At 40.2% G+C, this 21,966-nt stretch overlaps 1 protein-coding gene across 1 annotated transcript in view; it reads left to right on the forward strand.

Annotated features, from left to right (window-relative positions):
• LOC110527699 (neurexophilin-2-like) overlaps positions 1 to 18,512 on the forward strand; it is a 106,501-nt gene extending 87,989 nt beyond the window's left edge. The window contains exon 2 of the mRNA XM_021609154.2: positions 16,708 to 18,512. Within this exon, the coding sequence (XP_021464829.2) occupies positions 16,708 to 17,583 (876 nt within the window). The 3' untranslated portion in view covers positions 17,584 to 18,512. The remainder of the gene's footprint in view (positions 1 to 16,707) is intronic.
• Positions 18,513 to 21,966: the final 3,454 nt, after the last annotated feature.

A 21,966-nucleotide genomic window follows, 5' to 3' on the forward strand; every position in this document is an offset into this window, starting at 1 on the left:
ATTACTTTGTGTATTTACAGTACCTTAAGAAAGTATTCATACCCCTTGACGTATTCCATATTTTGTTGTGTTACAGCCTGAATTCAAAAGTGATTAAATAGATATTGTTTCTCACCCATCTACACACACAATACTCCATAATGACATAAGTATTTACACCCCTGAGTCAATACTTTGTAGAAGCACCGTTGGCAGCGATTACAGCTGTGAGTCTTTCTGGTTAAGTCTCTAAGATCTTTCCAAACCTGGACTGTGCAACATTTGCGCATTATTCTTTTCAAAATTGTAAATGGTTGTCGATCATTGCTAGACAACCATTTTCAGGTCTTGCCATAGATTTTCAAGTAGATTTAAGACAGAACTGTTACTCGGCCACTCCGGAACATTCACTGTCTACTTGGTAAGCAACTCCAGTGTAGATCTGGCCTTGTGTTCCTCTAGGGTTTTGACTGTGCTTAGCTCCATTCCACTTCTTTTTATCCTGACAACCTCCCCAGTCCTTAAGGATTACAAGCATACCCATAACATGATGTTGCCACCACTACGCTTGAAAATCTGGAGAGTGGTACTCAGTAATGTGTTGTGTTGGATTTGCCCCAAACATAATGCTTTGTATTCAGGACAAAAAGTTGATTTGTTTGCCACGTTTTTTTGTTGCAAAAGGATGCAGGTTTTGGAATAGTTATATTCTGTACAGGATTCCTTCTTTTCACTCCATAGGCCAATTATGTTATTTATGTGGAGTACTTTAACTACAATGGTATTGATCCATCCTCAGTTTTCTCCTATCACAGTCATTAAACTCTACAACTGTCACCATGAGTCTCATGGTGAAATCCCTGAGAGCTTTCCTTCCTTTCCGGCAACTGAGTTAGGAAGGATGCCTGTATCTCTGTAGTGACTGGGTGTATTGTATCAATGTAATCAATTTTAAATTCATGCTGTAACACAACAACATTTGGAAAAGGTCAAGAGGTGTGAATACTTTCCGAAGGCTCTGCATGTAGCTAATGCGGATTTATGCACCTCCACTGGTCTGGATTTTCCAGTCTGTGAAAAGTGGAATATACTGTGTATGTGTTTAATTTAGATTTCAACAAATAGCTTTAGGCCTACTGTGTATATACATTTCTGGACATATATATATTTTTTAATTATTTTATTTATTCCGCATAGTCCTTTCAGCAACAACCAGCATTGATTTTAAAAGGATCGTATAGCTATACCCCCCCCCCCCCCCCCCCCTTTCCTGCCGTGTTTGAAGCAACATTGCTGACTCCATACTTTCAACCCTAATCTTTGACCTCACTGTGTGATCTCCTGGCGTGTGGCTAATTTGCTAAAACATTATCTGCTCCCCATGTGAGAGAAGCCATTTCACCCTTTACCAACCTCTACCCAGTGTGTCTTTGATTTAAAATATGAACCATATCTTTAGCTTACTAACCTCGGCGCAGTGTCCTTACTAGGGCTGTGGCGGTCACGAAATTTCATCAGCCGGTGATTGTCAAGCAAATAACTGCCCATCTCACGGTAATTGACTGTTAATTAACATAAACACATTTAGCAACTCCTGACTTCCACACATAGCCTTACAATCAACTGATGCAGAGCTTTGGAACGTCTACATTTTAAAATGTCTAATAAATCCATGTAATATAACCTACACCCTCACAATAAATCAATTATTTATTTTAGACAGGTCTAAAGAAACATGATATGAAGAAAATGTAGTCTATTTCAGAAGAACAGAATAGTGTTGTCCTTATGTTAGGTCCTGATCTGGCTATGTGATATGGCTGTGGGCTACACTCATTTAGCAGCCAAGATTTGCTTAGAATCTGGTGGCATTATTTTATCTTATTTTATACTGTAGTATGAAGAATACAATTGAACAAAGCTGAAAAAAAATAGAAAGGATATTTTCTCCAAACAATTTAAGAGAGTGTGCCCATGCGGCTATTCTGTGTCGAGCGGTTAACAAAGAAACAGGCACTTTATGCTTCATTTAGAGTTACTAATGTAACTTTAGTTGTGATATAAACATTGGGCTATATGTTTAGATTTTTTATACATTCTAAGGCTGCGTGATGCAACTCTAATGATGACTTGAAAAAAAAGTTGCATGAAAGGCATGAGCTGTGCTTTGTTTTTTTGTGCAGGCTGTACACACTTCATCAATCTCTTATTCACAACTTGACAAGCACTTAATAATTTTACGGCTACATCGCCTTTGTGTGGCCGTGATGCCCCCTAAAAAAATCCATGCCTTTTGCGGCCAGTGGCCATTTTGCCCTTGGGCTGAATATAATCATTTGTATTCCATTCTCCCTGTGTGCTGCATGCTCTGAGGCACCTCTCACTCACATGGCTCTCTGATCGAGTGTTTCTCACAGGCTACAAGTGAAGACAGACACATCAGGGACTCAACTGCGCACATCCTTATCCAATTCCGAGGCGCATATTGAAGACATTGGAAGAACTGTCCACATTTACTTTTCGTCAGCCAACAAGATGAGTAGGCTGTCACGCTCGCTATCCTCAAACTCCCTGTCATAAATCAACCAATGCGCAGCGTGCATGTAGTTCCACATCTTTTAACCTCTCTGAGCACGGAACCCGGTAGCGGGCTGAAATTCCACAGCATATGGTGATCGCTATGTAAATAGTCATATTAAACATTAATGAAAATACAAGTGTCTCACATGTATCGAAAGCCTAGAATCTTGCTAATCCAACTGCGAATACGATGCGATTATCTGAGCTTAGAGCCCCATAAAAAAAACAATTTCAACCAGCACAGGCGTAACAATCAAAAACTGCATTAGAAATAAATTGTTTACCTTTGACGATCTTCGTCTGTTTGCAATCCCAATGCTCACACAATGAATTATCTTTTGTTTGAGAAAATCAGTTTTTATAGCCTAACACAAAACATTTTGTGAACTGCTTGTGTCGTGAATTCCGTCTCATTCCATTTTCGACGACACATTCCAGGTAAATAACCCACACAGAACGTGACTTTTCCAGTCATGTTTGGTTTCATTGCAATCAACTGGTTTGTTTGTAACACAACCAAACCTGATGGGCCATTTCGCGGGACGTATTGACTGAAAGAAACCGATTTGAAGACAAGAAGTAATGACTTCACTAATGCACCAATGATGTTTTGTTGATTGACTGTATTTTAACCCAATGACCACTGATCGTCTTGAAATCTAGCTGGGTAGATAGCCAATGAGCTGAGGTAAACGGCAGTATGCAATGGTTGTGTGTTGGAAGACCAACCCATGTCGTAAACTCCAGCGTAAAGAGAGTCATTCGCTATTGAAGTTTAATTTTGGAAGGAGCTACGCATTTTACGCACAGCGTTGTTTTGGCAAAGTGCAGATTCAGCTGTTTATATATCAATCAGTATGGCGATTAAGTCAGGGAAAGCTAAATCTAAGTCAGATATACAGATGTACACACAATTTGAAAAGAAATTGATTGGAAAAGTGAGACAGAGATTGTTGTAGGACGATTCATTTAGCGATTCCCAAGTGGAGGATTTTTTTTTTTAACGGAGAGGACACCGTTGTAGCCACTGTGTATAATCTGTAACGTGCCTTCAGAAGAGGAACAATGTCACCGTTTTGGACTGGTAAGTTCTTCTCATGCTAATGCCCTTGTTTGAAATTAATAATATAAAATATTATTAATTAATATAATATTATTATGATTTTTTTTAATTTCAGAAGCAATATATAAACATGTAATGTCATGAAATGTGAGATGCGTGTGTCTGCCGCCCCACACCAACCCACATGAAATAGCCTATTTGAGGCTGTTGAGGGGAGGGCAGGCCCACAACAATGGCCAAAGTGAAATGGAGACAGTAGATACAGCTGGTCTGTTGTAATATAATAAAGACAGTAGATCTAGCTGGTCTGTCATAATATAATAAAGACAGTAGATCTAGCTGAAATGTCAAAGTATAAAAGAGACAGTAGATGTAGCAGGTCTATAATAATATATTCAACCTTATGTTCCCTGTACTCTATATATACAGTGGGGAAAAAAAATATTTAGTCAACCACCAATTGTACAAGTTCTCCCACTTAAAAAGATGAGAGAGGCCTGTAATTTTCATCATAGGTACACTTCAACTATGACAGACAAAATGAGAAGAAAAAATCCAGAAAATCACATTGTAGGATTTTTAATGAATTTATTTGCAAATTATGGTGGAAAATAAGGATTTGGTCAATAACACAAGTTTCTCAATACTTTGTTATATGCTCTTTGTTGGCAATGACAGAGGTCAAACGTTTTCTGTAAGTCTTCACAAGGTTTTCACACACTGTTGCTGGTATTTTGGCCCATTCCTCCATGCAAATCTCCTCTAGAGCAGTGATGTTTTGGGGCTGTTGCTGGGCAACATGGACTTTCAACTCCCTCCAAAGATTTTCTATGGGGTTGAGATCTGGAGACTGGCTAGGCCACTCCAGGACCTTGAAATGCTTCTTATGAAGCCACTCCTTCGTTGCCCGGGCGGTGTGTTTGGGTTCATTGTCATGCTGAAAGACCCAGCCACATTTCATCTTCAATGCCCTTGCTGATGGAAGGAGGTTTTCACTCAAAATCTCACGATACATGGCCCCATTCATTCTTTCCTTTACATGGATCAGTCGTCCTGATACCTTTGCAGAAAAACAGCCCCAAAGCATGATGTTTCCACCCCCATGCTTCACAGTAGGTATGGTGTTCTTTGGATGCAACTCAGCATTCTTTGTCCTCCAAACACGACGAGTTGAGTTTTTACCAAAAAGTTATATTTTGGTTTCATCTGACCATATGACATTCTCCCAATCTTCTTCTGGATCATCCAAATGCTCTCTAGCAAACTTCAGACGGGCCTGGACATGTACTGGCTTAAGCAGGGGGACACGTCTGGCACTGCAGGATTTGAGTCCCTGGCGGCGTAGTGTGTTACTGATGGTAGGCTTTGTTACTTTGGTCCCAGCTCTCTGCAGGTCATTCACTAGGCACCCCCGTGTGGTTCTGGGGTTTTTGCTCACCGTTCTTGTGATCATTTTGACCCCACAGGGTGAGATCTTGCGTGGAGCCCCAGATCGAGGGAGATTATCAGTGGTCTTGTATGTCTTCCATTTCCTAATAATTGCTCCCACAGTTGATTTCTTCAAACCAAGCTGCTTACCTATTGCAGATTCAGTTTTCCCAGCCTGGTGCAGGTCTACAATTTTGTTTCTGGTGTCCTTTGACAGCTCTCGGCCTTGGCCATAGTGGAGTTTGGAGTGTGACTGTTTGAGGTTGTGGACAGGTGTCTTTTATACTGATAACAAGTTCAAACAGGTGCTATTAACACAGGTAACGAGTGGAGGACAGAGGAGCCTCTTAAAGAAGTTACAGGTCTGTGAGAGCCAGAAATCTTGCTTGTTTGTAGGTGACCAAATACTTATTTTCCACTATAATTTGCAAATAAATTCATTAAATATACAGTGCCTTGCGAAAGTATTCGGCCCCCTTGAACTTTGCGACCTTTTGCCACATTTCAGGCTTCAAACATAAAGATATAAAACTGTATTTTTTTGTGAAGAATCAACAACAAGTGGGACACAATCATGAAGTGGAACGACATTTATTGGATATTTCAAACTTTTTTTTTAAATCAAAAACTGAAAAATTGGGCGTGCAAAATTATTCAGCCCCCTTAAGTTAATACTTTGTAGCGCCACCTTTTGCTGCGATTACAGCTGTAAGTCGCTTGGGGTATGTCTCTATCAGTTTTGCACATCGAGAGACTGAATTTTTTTCCCATTCCTCCTTGCAAAACAGCTCGAGCTCAGTGAGGTTGGATGGAGAGCATTTGTGAACAGCAGTTTTCAGTTCTTTCCACAGATTCTTGATTGGATTCAGGTCTGGACTTTGACTTGGCCATTCTAACACCTGGATATGTTTATTTTTGAACCATTCCATTGTAGATTTTGCTTTATGTTTTGGATCATTGTCTTGTTGGAAGACAAATCTCCGTCCCAGTCTCAGGTCTTTTGCAGACTCCATCAGGTTTTCTTCCAGAATGGTCCTGTATTTGGCTCCATCCATCTTCCCATCAATTTGAACCATCTTCCCTGTCCCTGCTGAACAAAAGCAGGCCCAAACCATGATGCTGCCACCATCATGTTTGACAGTGGGGATGGTGTGTTCAGCTGTGTTGCTTTTAAGCCAAACATAAGGTTTTGCATTGTTGCCAAAAAGTTCAATTTTGGTTTCATCTGACCAGAGCACCTTCTTCCACATGTTTGGTGTGTCTCCCAGGTGGCTTGTGGCAAACTTTAAACAACACTTTTTATGAATATCTTTAAGAAATGGCTTTCTTCTTGCCCCTCTTCCATAAAGGCCAGATTTGTGCAATATACGACTGATTGTTGTCCTATGGACAGAGTCTCCCACCTCAGCTGTAGATCTCTGCAGTTCATCCAGAGTGATCATGGGCCTCTTGGCTGCATCTCTGATCAGTCTTCTCCTTTTATGAGCTGAAAGTTTAGAGGGACGGCCAGGTCTTGGTAGATTTGCAGTGGTCTGATACTCCTTCCATTTCAATACTATCGCTTGCACAGTGCTCCTTGGGATGTTTAAAGCTTGGGAAATCTTTTTGTATCCAAATCCGGCTTTAAACTTCTTCACAACAGTATCTCGGACCTGCCTGGTGTGTTCCTTGTTCTTCATGATGCTCTCTGCGCTTTTAACAGACCTCTGAGACTATCACAGTGCAGGTGCATTTATACGGAGACTTGATTACACACAGGTGGATTGTATTTATCATCATTAGTCATTTAGGTCAACATTGGATCATTCAGAGATCCTCACTGAACTTCTGGAGAGAGTTTGCTGCACTGAAAGTAAAGGGGCTGAATAATTTTGCACGCCCAATTTTTCAGTTTTTGATTTGTTAAAAAAGTTTGAAATATCAAATAAATGTCGTTCCACTCCATGATTGTGTCCCACTTGTTGTTGATTCTTCACAAAAAAATACAGTTTTATATCTTTATGTTTGAAGCCTGAAATGTGGCAAAAGGTCGCAAAGTTCAAGGGGGCCGAATACTTTCGCAAGGCACTGTATGCATTGTTTCTTGCCTTATGCTGGGCATTTTTCGCAAGTGATAATATATAATTTACAAGTGCAAGGCTAAAAATGTCACCCATCAGACTATTCTTGTCTTTACATATACTAAATAATGTGTGAAATTTGTTTTAATTTAGAATGGGCCATTATCATGCATCTGTATCAAAACAGGGGCAGGGGGAAAATAATAAATGTCATGTATGCACTTAAATAGCATTTTCATGCCAGCTAGGTAGGCTATACTCCTGTTGTAAAGACAAGCAATGTGCTTAATACTAGGAAAGTTGAGGTATAAATATAGTAGGCCTAGCTTATAGAAAGCTGATGGGATCCCCCTCTTTTTAATAAAGGTCTTCACTCTGTTTACTCACGCAATTGCATAGCCTATAGAAATGTTGCACAACATGAGCTCATGGGCTCTCATGAAGTGTTTGATTAGATTTTCAATTACATTTGCATTGATGTCAGAGTGATTAGAGGGACAATAGCGTACTGAGTACCAGGCGGTTAGCAAGTTTTGTAGGCTACTCATGACCACCAGCAGCATCAGAGCTTGGAGTAGCCCAATTACTGTGATTAAACGGTCACATGGAATTTGAATTTCTTCATGACTCAGTGACCGCCGGTGTAGTTGTAATATGGTCACCGTAACAGCCCTAGTCCTTACCAACCTCTATCTAGTGTGTGTCTTTGATTCAAGATAGTCACTTTTGATGGACAGATTAAATCTTAAATCTCTCTGTAAGGATGAATATCCTGTACTGACTCGTCATATAAAATAGGAGTATTTAGGACTCCTCCTCACTGACGCATTCAAAGGGGGTACTCTGTCTGTTTTATACTTCAACCTTTTTCTGTTTCGGGATCCAGCTTCGATTGCTGAAATGGAAATGACAAGTCCAGGTTATCACATGGATATTGTATCTGCTGTGAGGTGTATGCAAGGGTGAAAGTAAGGCGGTACGGTCCAGTACAACATCCCAGCAAAATAATTATTTACCATACCGATTAAATATGAGCCTATAACAATTACTGAAACAAAATGTCAAGAAAGCTTTAGGCTATTCCATCACATTTTATCATTACCGCACAGGATTGGGGAGTAACTGATTACATGTAATCCGTTACATGTAAGGGATTACAAAAAAAACTGTAACTGTAATCCGTTACGTTACCAGCACAAATATTGTAATCAGATTACAGATACTTTTGAAAAACTAGATGATTACTTCATGGATTACCTAGTGAAAAAAAATCTTTGACACTTCTCTGTTTTCTCAATGACATTCAAATCATAATTGGAAAAGGCACAAGTTTAAGTTCGTTCCACCTGAGCGACTCTAACCACAAGTCAGAGACCGCTATGTGTTTGATGGATCGCGGGAAAAGAACAGAAAAATGAATTTTGTAGGCTACAGTCTAAGTTATGTATTCCAATGGTGCGACTGCTGTCGGCATCCAAAGATTAACCAACTTGAATAAACGCTTGGAGGTAAGGATGACAGCAGTGGTGTAGTCTACGGCGATATGGATATAAATTATTATTGATATCTACATAGCACATTGATGTGAATCACACTGCTACTCTCTCATTTAGCTATTTGCGCCTTACGTATTGTGGTTGTTGTGGATGGCTATTCACAAATCTAAATGGGTATTTGAACCCAATAATAGTTGAATTCAAGAAGTTTTGGCTGCCTATCAATCATTGTTTTTGAAACCAGTGGACAGCCAGTGAAAATGTGCTCATGTAACAGCTGCATAGTGCAGATCCCAGCCTATGGAATAAAAATAGGGCTTTTATTACTCAAATTCATGCTGACAAAAAATACACCCATAGGCCCAAGGGACACATGCTCAAAGTCGCACACTTTTGATAGACTTAAAGGGGCAATCTGTAGTGGCTACATCAATTTTTGGACATATAAGTTATATATATTAATGCAAAGATATAGTTTAATCCTATTATTATATGTAGTAGAAAGCGATGGGTTAGAATAAGTCTACATAACCAACCCATGAAGTAAAATTTGACATCGATATGGCCAGCTATGTAAACTTTAACAATGATTTATCCTGCAATAGATGTCGTTCAATTGGTAACATACATTTTTGTCTTCTTCGAATGCCTCTTAAGGGGGAAGTAATCTAAAAGTAACTGAATGTAATCAGATTCAGTTTGGGTAATCCAAAAGTTACGTTACTGATGACAATTTTGGACAGGTAACTAGTAACTGTAACGGATTACATTTAGAAAGTAACCTACCCAACCCTGTCACCGCATGTCAGAAGCATAAAAAATGTGTGAATGGACTCCAAAATGTGGTTTGATGAGTTCACTAAGCTTACCCTAAAGTAAATTGAATTAAATTGCCGAAATGATGTAACCTAATTAGCCTATACCTGTCTATACATAAATGAATATGAATCATTCAAAATAGGCTACTACACCAAAAATCATGATTCGGCCACAGAGGATCATTAGCTTATTTTTTTTTGAATAACTGTGGATTGTTTTTAATCACATTATATGTATCATAAAATCATTCTGAAATATTGTGCTATAAACATATATATACAGTGAACATACATCATTGAACTAATTGGATAATTTGATTGGAGTGCAGTGAATCAAAAACTATTCATACCCGACCACATTTTGTTGTGTTACAAAGTGGGATTTTGCTCCCTAGTGGCGCAGTGGTTTAAGGCACTGCATCTCAGTGCTAGAGGCATCACTACAGACCCTGGTTTGATCCCGGGCTGTATCACGGGCTGTATCAGTCCCAAAGGGCGGCGCACAATTGGCCCAGTGTCGTCCGGGTTAAGGGAGGGTTTGGCCGGGGTAGGCCGTCATTGTAAAATGAGAATTTGTCCTGAACTGACTTAATTGTATTTTCTGTCAGTGATCTACTCAGCATACTGTGTAATGTCAAAGTGGAATAAAAATGTATCAACAAAAAAGTATTAATTGAAAATAAAACACAAATATATTTTGATTAGATAAGTATTCAACCCCCTGAGTCAATTCATGTTAGAATCACCTTTGGCAGCCATTAAAGCCGTGAGTCTTTTTGGGTAAGTCTTTAAGGGTGCTGCAAATCTGGATTGTACAATATTTGCCCACTATTCTTCTTAAAATTCTTCAAGCACTGTCAAGTTTGTTGTTGATCATTGCTAGACAGCCATTTTCAAGTGTTGTTTTAGATTTCCATACCAATTTAACTACGCCACTCAGGAACAATCAATGTCGTCTTGGTGAGTAACGTTATCGTCCTGCTGAAAGGTAGATTTGTCTCCCCGTGTCTGTTGGAAAGCCTGTGCTTATCTCTACTCCTCTTCTTTTTATCCTAAAAAACTCCCCAGTCCTTGCCAATGACAAGCATACCCATTAGATGATGCAGCCACCACAATGCTTGAAAATATGAAGAGTGGTACTGAGTGATGTGTTGGATATGCCCCAAACATAATGCTTTGTATTTAGGGCAAAAAGTTCATTTATTTGCTATATTTTTTTGCAGTATTACTTTAGTGCCTTATTGCAAACATGATGCATGTTTTGGAATATTTTTATTCTGTACAGGCTTCCTTCTTTTCACTCCATCATTTAGGTCAGTATTGTTAAGTAGCTACAATGTTGTTGATCCATCCTTAGTTTTTGTCCTATCACAGATGTATGTTTGGGGTTTGGGGTATAGAGATGGGGTAATCATTAAAAAATCATGTTAAACACCATTATTGCAGAAATAGTTAATCCATGCAATTTATTATCTGACTTGTTAAGAAAATTCTTCAGCTTTTTTCAGGTTGACATGTTTTATTAATTTGTAAACATTTCTAAAAACATAATTCCACTTTGACATTATTAGGTATTGTGTGTAGATCAGTGACACAACATCTAAATGTAATACATTTTAAATGCAGGCTGTAACACAACGACATTTGTAAAAAGTCCAAGGGTCTGAATACTTTCTGAAGGCACCGTACATCCTATGTAGGCTGGATATTGTAGTGAGGTGTATGATTTAGCTGACCTCTTAAGCTCCAATTTTGAGTTCAGGCTCCTTGCTGGTGTGATGATCATGGAACCATAATAACATAATAACCACTATGTTCATCACACACACACACACACACACACACACACACGGAGCCTCTGCATAACACCATGCTAACAGAGCTGTGATGATTAGGTCTAATAATGCTGTGTAATTCAGTGTTAGTCTGAGAGATTGCCACACATGGCGATACCTGACAGCACTGCTGACATGGCTGTCAGAGAAGGTAAAACTCTGCATGCATGTGTTACATGTACATTCATTACAGGGCATACATGTATAATGTATTATTGTAATTATGCTAAAACCTACATGACATGTAACAAAATACACTGGAAATACACTACACCTACGTACAGTTGAAGTCGGAAGTTTACGTACACCTTAGCCAAATACATTTACAGTTTTTTTGGATTGCTTACACACTAAAATTAAGAGTAGTACACTATTAGCAAAACCTTACACTCAAGAAGCAAAACATCAGCCCATATTTGCACAACTATAAGCACATTGTCAACCTCACACTTGTTGCAAAACTCTACACACAGTGATTTGCAAAACACTAAACACACTTAACATACATTACACACAAAAATCTATCATGAAGTCACGTCCTTGCAATACCAAAGCACTGACTGTCAGATTACCACACCGTCCAACCAATTGGTTCAACACAGTCATCAGGTGTGCAAACACTCGTTTGCTTAATTGTAGACACACCAATCAGGTGTATAAGCACTATAAAAAGCAGCAGGTGAGTTCATCGGTCTTCAAGCACAATGGAAAGAGTCAGAGAAAGAGTAAGACTAAGACGAGGAGGAGGAGGAGGAGGAGGAGGAGGACGAGGAGGAGAACGAGGAGGATGAGGAGAACGAGGAGGACGAGGAGAACGAGGACGAGGAAAAGAACGAGGAGGATGAGGAGGAGGAGGAAGGGGAGGAAGAGGAAGAGGAAGACAAGAAGGTGCTCAAAGAGGACCGAATCTGACAAATGAGATCCACGCAACACTGGTTGACCACGTTGTCAACCACGGCTTGACGCTGAGGGAAGCTGGACTGCGCGTACAGCCAAATCTAAGCCGATATACAGTGGCAAGTGTGATGAGAACATTTAGACTGGAAAATAGGTATTGTAAAAATATCATCATATCAAAAACATCTGCACGGTTTACAGTACTTACTTGCTTACAGTACTGTATTCTATTCTATGCACTATCAGCACTTCTGTTACCTTTTCCTGTGAAATTACTGTACTATTGTATACTGATTTTTTTCTAAATAGGATTGAGGGTCAGGGACAACAAGGGGGAAGACCTCCTATGTTCACAGAACAGCAAGAGAGGGAGATAGTAAACATGGTTTTGGCCAACAATGCTATAACACTCAAGCAGCTCCAAGCTAACATTGTCAATAACCACGCCATTTTCAACGATATCCATCAGGTCTCAACATCAACACTGGCACGCATCCTAAAATAAAAACGTATTCAAATGAAGCAAATGTATTGAGTGCCTTTCGAGAGCAATTCTGAAAGGGTGAAACGACTGCGGCATGATTATGCAGAGGTATGTATTCACTTTAGCAGTGTGATCTTGCATACTGTCTCATAATCTTTTACTGTACTGTAATATGTATACTAGATCTACACTGAACTACACAATTTTGCCTGACACTGTTTTTCAGAGTTTTACGAATGGATGGAGAGGAGATCCAGCATGAGTTCATTTACGTAGATGACGCTGGGTTCAACCTGACGAGAACACGAAGGAGGGGAAGAAGCATCAATGGCCACAGGGCTATAGTCAATGTCCCAGGGCAAAGTGGGGGTAATATAACACACTGTGCAGCCATTACACAGAATGGGGTCCTCCAAAGTCATGCCTATATGGGCCCTCACAACACATACTTACATTCTTGGACCAATTGCACAACATTACAGCAGCAAATCAAGTCGATCATATGCAATACATTGTTGTCTGGGACAATGTGTCTTTCCACCGCTCTGCTCTGGTTCAGATCTGGTTTCAGCAACATCCACATTTCACCGTCCTATATCTTCCACCATACTCTCCATTCCTCAACCCTATAGAAGATTTTTTCTCGGCATGGCGGTGGAAGGTATATGATCTCCGTTCCAGGCTGAGGTACCCCTCATCCAAGCCATGGAGGAGGGCTGTGACCAGATGGAGGTAGCTTCAATGCAAGGATGGATTCGTCATTCAAGACGTTTCTTTCCAAGGTGTCTTGCTAATGACAACATTGCCTGCGATGTTGATGAAATTCTCTGGCCAGATCCAGCTAGGCGAAGAGACAATGTCTAGTTATTTTTTATTTTATTTTTTTGAACTTACAATATGTAAAGTGACGTTTGGTTACAGTATTATGAATCTCCATGTCAACATTTTGGGCGTGTTGAGAAATAAATTAGTTTCTTCAGTCTGCAACATTGGTCTTTTGTAGTGTTTGGTGAATTTACATTATATTTGTACTTTGTTGATAGTAGCCTACTCTAATCATAGGGAAGTAGAAGTGCTAAAAGTGTTTTAGGTTTATCACAGCAGAGTGTAACTCGTGCAAACAGAGTATAGTAATGTGAAACGTGTGTGTTTCATATGGTAACAAAGTGTGGTTTTTAAAAAGAAGTGTATAGTTTTTACAAGAGTGTTTAATTTTGCAAAGGATCTGTGGTGTTTTGCTATTTGGGTGTGTGGTTGTGCTAATTGTGTGTAGTGTTTTGAAAACACGGGCCCTGTTTTGAAAATCGTGCTTAAGCAATCAAAAAAAACTGTAAACTCAGTTTTTCACAATTCCTGACATTTAATCCTTGTAAAACAACCCTGTCTTAGGTCAGTTAGGATCACCACTTTATTTTAAGAATGTGAAATGTCAGAATAATAGTAGAGACAATTATTTATTTCAGCTTTTATTTCTTTAATCACATTCCCAGTGCGTCAGAAGTTTACATACACTCAGTTAGTGTTTGGTAGCATTGCCTTTAAATTGTTTAACTTGGGTCAAACAGGTTCCACAAGTTTCCCACAATAAGTTGGGTGAATTTTGGCCCATTCCTCCTGACAGAGCTGGTATAACTGAGTCAGGTTTGTAGGCCTCCTTGCTTGCACACACTTTTTCAGTTCTGGCCACAAATGTTCAATAAGATTGAAGTCAGGGCTTTGTGTTTACTTTGTTGTCCTTAAGCCATTTTGCCACAACTTGGGGTCATTGAAGTATGCTTTGGGTCATTGTCCATTTGGATGACCCATTTGCGACCAAGCTTTAACTTCCTGACTGATGTCTTGAGATGTTGCTTCAATATATCCACATAACTGTCCTACCTCAGGATGCCATCTGTTTTGTGAAGTGCACCAGTCCCTCCAGCAGCAAAGCACCCTCAGAACATGATGATGCCACCCCCGTGCTTCATGGTTGGGATGGTGTTCTTTGGCTTGCAAGCGTCCCCCTTTTTCCTCCAAACATAACAATGGTCATTATGGCCAAGCAGTTCTATTTTTGTTTCATCAGACCAGAAGACATTTCTCCAAAAAGTATGATCTTTGTCCCCATGTGCAATTGCAAACCGTAAACTGGCTTTTTTATGGCGGTTTTGGAGCTGTGACTTCTTCCTTGATGAGCGGTCTTTCAGGTTATATCGATATAGGACTCGTTTTACTGTGGATATAGATACTTTTGTACCTGTTTCCTCCAGCATCTTCACAAGGTCCTTTGCTGTTGTTCTGGGATGGATTTGTACTTTTCTCACCAAAGTACGCGCTCTAGGAAACAGAATGAGTCTCCTTCCTGAGCGGTATGACGGCTGCCTGGCCCCATGGTGTTTATACTTGCGTAATATTGTTTGTACAGATGAACGTGGTACCTTCAGGCGTTTGGAAATTGCTCCCAAGGATTGTGGAGGTCTACAATTTTTTTTCTGCGGTCTTGACTGATTTCTTTTGATTTTCCCATGATGTCAAGCAAAGAGGCACTGAATTTGAAGGTAGGTCTTGAAATACATCCACAGGTACACCTCCAATTGACTGAAATTATGTCAATTAGCCTATCAGAAGATTCTAAAGCTGTGACATCATTTTCTGGAATCATCCAAGCTATTTAAAGGCACAGTCAACTTAGTGGAATTGTGATACAGTGAATTATAAGTGAAATAATTTGTCTGTAAACAATTGTTGGAAAAATTACTTGTGTCATGCGCAAAGTTCAGTCTTAAACTTTTACTGTGCCTTTCTATGCAAATTATGTTTAAATAGGTTTTTAGACACATACTGACTTTCTCGGTCATCTCGCAGTCAAGTCCATGTTACCTATCTTTGATTTAGATTCTGTGAGTTCACTGCCCCCCCCCCCCCCCCCCTTCCTCAGACACACACACATAGCAACCCACCCAGGGGACTCCAGCGACTGTTAAAAATCCACCAGCAACTCGTTATCAGATCAATAGCCATTCATCAACATCTGTCTTTTAATTAATTCAGCCAGCGCTCAATATACTTCCAGTCATTTCACCCCGATCAATTCACCTTAAAACCAGACTGCTGAGGCCCGCTTGTCCTCATGTTAATGAATGAGCAGGAGAAATGCATACATTCATTGAATGAGTGTCTGCGTCCCACATGGTACCCTATATCCCCTATACAGTGCGCTACTTTTGACCAGAGCCCTATGGCCAAACCCTATGGGCCCTGGTCAAAAGTGATGCACCATATAGTGCCAGTTGGAACGCAGACGTAGATACATTAATGTGTGTATTGAGTACTGTATTAGGAGTCTGAGACAAATGGCAACATGAGGTTATTATTGGGATTAATGATTGATAGCAAATGAGCAGAATTTTGGCACAAACCTGTCTGTTCTACTTCGCTGGTTTGGTCAGACAGAATTAGGAGACAAAAATCATTCTTGCATGAGTATTTACGCCGACGTCTGACTGTGGGGGGTGTTGCTCTCTTTTTTTGAGTTTTGGTTTTGCTTGTTTGATGGTTTGTTTATCTATTAGGATAATTTTATACTGTAGCTGGATTGCGATGTGTCTCTGTTGTGAGGAGCTTGTGTTGGTGTTATAACCCTTTAAAAAAAGCTGTAATTTTAAACGTCAAACCGTCATCTTCTGGGGTGTGTGGCAGAATGTGTGTATGTGACAGTGCTTCATAGTCTATGTGTTTGGCAGTGACATGATTGATGAGACATGAAGGGAGAACAAGAGAAGATGTCTAGTCAATCACCTCTGTGAATAACCACTTACTAGACTGTGGATTAAAGCTGTGTCGCCTGTCTGAACAAACCCGTCCATTATCTTCACATGTAAAATCTGCTTTACTGTGTAAAACAACATCCACAACAAATTGTCATTATAAAAATAGATGCTTTGTGTCTGGTTGGAATCGGAGGATGAAGAAAAGCCATCCAAGTCATCTAACAACCTGCATAGTGTATGAGATGAATGATAATCAATATTCCTTGACACTAACTCTCTCCCCCCTCTCTCTGTCTCTCTCCCTCTCTCTCTCCTCAGGCGCAGGGACTGGAGAAGCAGGTGGCCAAGGGCTACCCTGGACTAGACCTGGGTCCAGCAGGCTCAGTGATGAAGACCCTACCGTATGGCATGGGAGAGGGAGCCGTCGGCACCGGCGGAGGGGCTACAGGGGGAGTCAAACCCCCATACCAAACCACCTCCCGCATCTTCTCCACCGGCATGGACGGGGTCGGCAACCCGCCCATGAAGCCTCCTCTGAAAACCCCCACCTACAGCTTTTTTAACCCCTACGACTGGGCTCGTAATCAGTCGCTCCTACTCGACCAGACAGGCTACCGCAACAAACGCAAACCCTCACTTAAGACGGCCCAGAAGACCAAGAAGATCTTTGGCTGGGGGGATTTCTACTTCAACGTGAAGACCATGAAGTTCAGCCTCTTGGTCACGGGGAAGATCGTGGACCACATCAACGGCACGTTCACCGTCTACTTCCGCCACAACTCGTCCAGTCTCGGTAACGTCTCTGTCAGTATTGTCCCTCCCACCAAGGTGGTGGAGTTCGAGGTGTTGCAGCACCATCAACCAGGCCTCCACGCTCAGCTCCACCCAGAGCTCACCCAGATCACCCAACAACAGACCCCGCACCAGTCCACCATCGACCCCAAAGAGATAAAGACCTTCAACTGCCGGGTGGAGTACGAGAAGACCAACCGTTCCAAGAAGCCCAAGCCCTGCCTCTACGACCCCTCCCAGACCTGCTTCTCAGAGCACACTCAGTCCCATGCCGCCTGGCTCTGCGCCAAACCATTTAAAGTCATCTGCATCTTCATCTCCTTCTTCAGTATCGATTATAAGCTTGTGCAGAAAGTGTGTCCAGACTACAACTTCCAGAGTGATCATCCTTACCTTGGATAAGAGAGGAGGGATGAGGAGAGGGGAGGGGAGGGGAGAGAATCTTAAGCGCGTTTGAGGGGATCAGTTTGAGAAAGGCTCCAGACGCAGAATGGCCAATATTGATCAGAGAATGTGTAGTTATTTGGGATGCAAGGTGATTTGTAGATCAGGGATCCCATGAAGTCCGACTCCAATGTATTGTAGTCGATCTCAAACACTCACAATGACAGGACTGATGACCACAGGGATGGTATTTTTCTGCTCTCAACCTCCTGTTGGATTGTGGATATTATTAATGAGAAGTACGGCTTGTCGGCGTCATGGATGACATACATTATATGGCAGATTTTTCAAAATGACCTAAAAACCCTTGTATTAGTTGACTTTAATTTCTATGTAAATAATGTTTTAAAAAATCTATACAGCTCTGCTCTTTAGACATTGGTTATCAATTTTAAATCATTTCTGTCTGTTCGATTTAAACTTTCAAAACAAGCTGGGAAGTATGGACGTTTGATTTTGATGATGTCATATTCTATCTGATGATCTGAATGTGTCATGCTGTCCCTATTATACTATCATGCAGTCCAGAGTCTTGGAACCCGGAACCAAATCTTGCGTGTGCAACAGTCTGCCGCAAGAGACTAGACCTTGTATGGATTTATAGGTTCTAGAAGACTGTTATGTTTTCATTCAAACTTTTCAAATCCTGGATTCAAGAGAATATATAGTCCTGGAGTTATATGTATGAGAAATGATATGCTGGATATGCATACAATATATGAGCAAAGCACATTAAAATGATCTGTTTCAAGTCATTGAATAATGGTCAACATACTGGGATTTATTTTCACATTAAATATTTTACGTTCACTGAACACATTTATTAGGCATTGTATGAGTCAAGAGCATTGTACGAGGCATTATCTAAAAAATAAAGGAATCTTAAATTAATCTTCAGTTGGACATCATTATTTGTATTTATTTGCTTGAAAATAATCTTCATTCAGATGTTTGTGTCTTTCTTACTCACCTTCCCTATACCGGTCTTCTTATACTATGTATCACTGTCAGCTCTCTCTCTGTCTTGCTACACTTTCAGGGATAGACCAGGGTTTTTTGCCCTAGCACGACACAGCTGATTCAAATAACCAACTCATCATCAAGCTTTGATGATTTGAATCAGCTGTTTAATGCTAGGGCAAACAACTAAACGTGCACCCAGGGGTAAGATTGGAATCTGCTGCAGGTTTTCATTAAATAACCCATTGCTAGTGCTTAATTGAATTGTGCTCGATATCCTATTATGTTCTTGATCAATGATGTTCAGGTGGAATGGAAGACCCCGGAGCTCTACTACCCATGTATCTTCTGGATCTGCTCAGGACACACACACACACAAAATGTACTGTTTCTTCTGGAGCTGTTTAGGACACACAGGACACAGAGATTTATGTAGTTCTACGTCCCAGGAGAGCACCTCTTTATCACGTCTCACTGTTGTGGTTGGGAAGCGTCTCCATGTTATGCTACATCTCCTTGACACTGTCTCTGACACTCTCTCCCAGAAGAGTAATATGAGGATACATGTGTGTATGTCTCTCTAGCTTTCTGTGTCACGATCTCTCTCTCTCTCTCTCTCTCTCTCTCTCTCTCTCTCTCTCTCTCTGTGCATGCACGTGTATGTGCATCTGTGTGTGTGTGTGTGTGTGTGTTTAATCAATAATAAATCAGCCATGTTAGAAGTAACTACACAGGTCATGCAACAATATGTTCTGCAGCGAGGACATTGCTTTGATATTGCATTCTCTTAATCCTACTTGTCCACATTGACAGTGAGCAGCCTGTGTCAAGGCCCTGAGGACTGGGGATGAACCCGACCAGACAGACTGCCAGCCCCGTAGTCTATATTGCCAATTGTTGTATTTACAGAGCACATTTATTTTGAAGAATCTTTAGAGAAGTAAACATATAGTCTACAATGAATGAAGGAGCCCTGCATGTTGAATGATTATGATATGTAGAAAGTAAGTATAAATTAAATATTTTACAGCTTCAAAATGTAAAGTAAGTGTCCATCAGTCTGGTTTCAGGCCAAGTCATTTGGCCTGCAGCACTATTTCTGCTGCTTCTTTGGTGCAAAATTACACTGTAAATTGCATGGACAAAAGGCAGCATTGTACTGCCCATTTTTATAGACCTGTTAAAGCTTTCAACTCTATTGATCATTCATTATTAATTTGTAGACTATTTGCAATTGGCCTGCATTTGGTTTGAAAACAACCTGAAAGACAGGACACTGGCTGTGTTTAAAAATGCATACTTGTGTTCTATCTAGGGTGTATAGCAAGTACAGAACACAACTGTCATTTTTCAAATTAATTTCCAACATAGAGATAGAGGACTCATCTGTGTACATGTATCTGTGCCATTTACCGTCCATGATGAGTCCTCCATTTATCACTATGGATTCCAAAACATATGAACGTGAAAAGGCAAGTATGTACTAAGCTTACTAGAAGTTCCATACCCTTACTTGGGAGGTCTGGAAAACAGCACACAGGGGCGCATACTTGTACTGACTTTGCTTTTTCGTTCCCTATCCCGTAACATAGGCTATCCCATAAAACCGTGGGTCGCTGCGAAAATTCCCAAAACTTCTGAATTAATGGAGGACTGAAGTCCCACCTTGGGAGAAAATGTTCTAGAGGAATAAGGAATATCTTTGTTAAATATAAGTATGTAAGTATTACGTTTATTCACCAAATTATGTTAAAATGCTCAACAAATTACTTCCACATTAATTTTTTATTCAAATATTGAGTCACTGCTGTTTATAAGCCCGCTAGCCAAGCTAAGTTAGCTCGTCGGACAAGATGGACTCTTAAAACCTCTTGAAACTAGGGGGCACTATTTTATTTTTGGAAAAACAACGTTCCCAAAGTAAACCGCCTATTTCTCAGGACCAGATGCTAGAATATGCATATAATTGACTTTGCTTAGGATAGAAAACACTCTAAAGTTTCCAAAACTGTAAAAATATTGTCTGTGACAAACAAAAGGAGGTATTTTGGGTATAAAAATAATCTTTATGGAACAAAAGGAACATTTGCTGTCTAACTGGGAGTCTCATCAGTGAAAACATCCGAAGATCATCAAAGGTAAACGGTTCATTTGATTGCTTTTCTGATTTTCGTGACCAAGCTTCCTGCTGCTAGCTGGACATAATGCTATGCTAGGCTATCGATAAACTTACACAAATGCTTGTCTTGCTTTGGCTGTAAAGCATAATTTAAAAATCTGAGATGACAGGGTGATTAACAAAAGGCTAAGCTGTGTTTCACTATATTTCACTTGTGATTTCATGAATATGAATATTTCTAGTAATATTTTTTTGACCGTTGCGCTATGCTAATTAGTGTAGTTGATGACAATTCTCCCAGATCCCGGATGGGTAGTTCCAAGAGGTTTTAAAGGAAGCAGCGTGGTCAAAGACTTAGTAACTTAGCTGTATTCACAATATGGTTACCTATAACTACAAAGATAGTTGTATTTTTTATGCAGTGGTGTAAAAATACTTTAAAGTACTACTTAAGACATTTTTGGGGGTATCTGTACTTACTATGTATATTTTTGACAACTTTAACTTTACTACATTCCTAAAGGAAATTATGTACTTTTTACTCCATACATTTTCCCTGACACCCAACAGTACACGTTACATTTTGAATGCTTAGCAGAACAGAAATGGTCCAATTTACACACTTATCAAGAGAACATGGTCATCTCTTCTACCTCTGGTCTGGCGGACTTGTCACAACTTCTGCCGAAGTCGGTTCCTCTCCTTGTTCGGGCGGTGTTCGGCGGTCGAGGTCACCGGTCTTCTAGCCATTGTCATGACGTTGGCCTGGGGGATAGATTTATGACAGTCATAAATACCTCTTTCCCCCTTAGGAAGGAACAGACAGAGTATCCCATCTATCACCCAAAAACGTTACTACAACGTATCCAATCGACAACCAGAGACATTCTTCAAAGGACTCGGTTTGGCAACACGGTCTTCCATCTACCACCAACCTACCGAAGCGCAGCTCAGAGTAAATATTTATTGCATTTTCCTTTTCCAAATTGGTGGTAACTTAGAATGCATCAGATATTGCACTTACGATAGCACAGCTTCTCCCTGTGTCCCTCAGTCTTACCAATCTTTCACACAAACCCAGCCCTTTTCCTTTGTGTAACAAGCGGTCATATCTGTTCCGCCCGCTAGGGACGTTTCCTTTATGACGTCATTTGTAAACAAGTTATGATTTAAATATGTGTATGTGTAATTCTGTGTGATTAGTTAGGTATCTAGTAAATAAATAATTAAAACACAATTTTGTATTGCTGTTTCAAATTGTT

This window comes from Oncorhynchus mykiss, chromosome 7 (genome assembly GCF_013265735.2).
Source record: "Oncorhynchus mykiss isolate Arlee chromosome 7, USDA_OmykA_1.1, whole genome shotgun sequence".
Taxonomy (NCBI): Eukaryota; Metazoa; Chordata; class Actinopteri; order Salmoniformes; family Salmonidae; genus Oncorhynchus; species Oncorhynchus mykiss.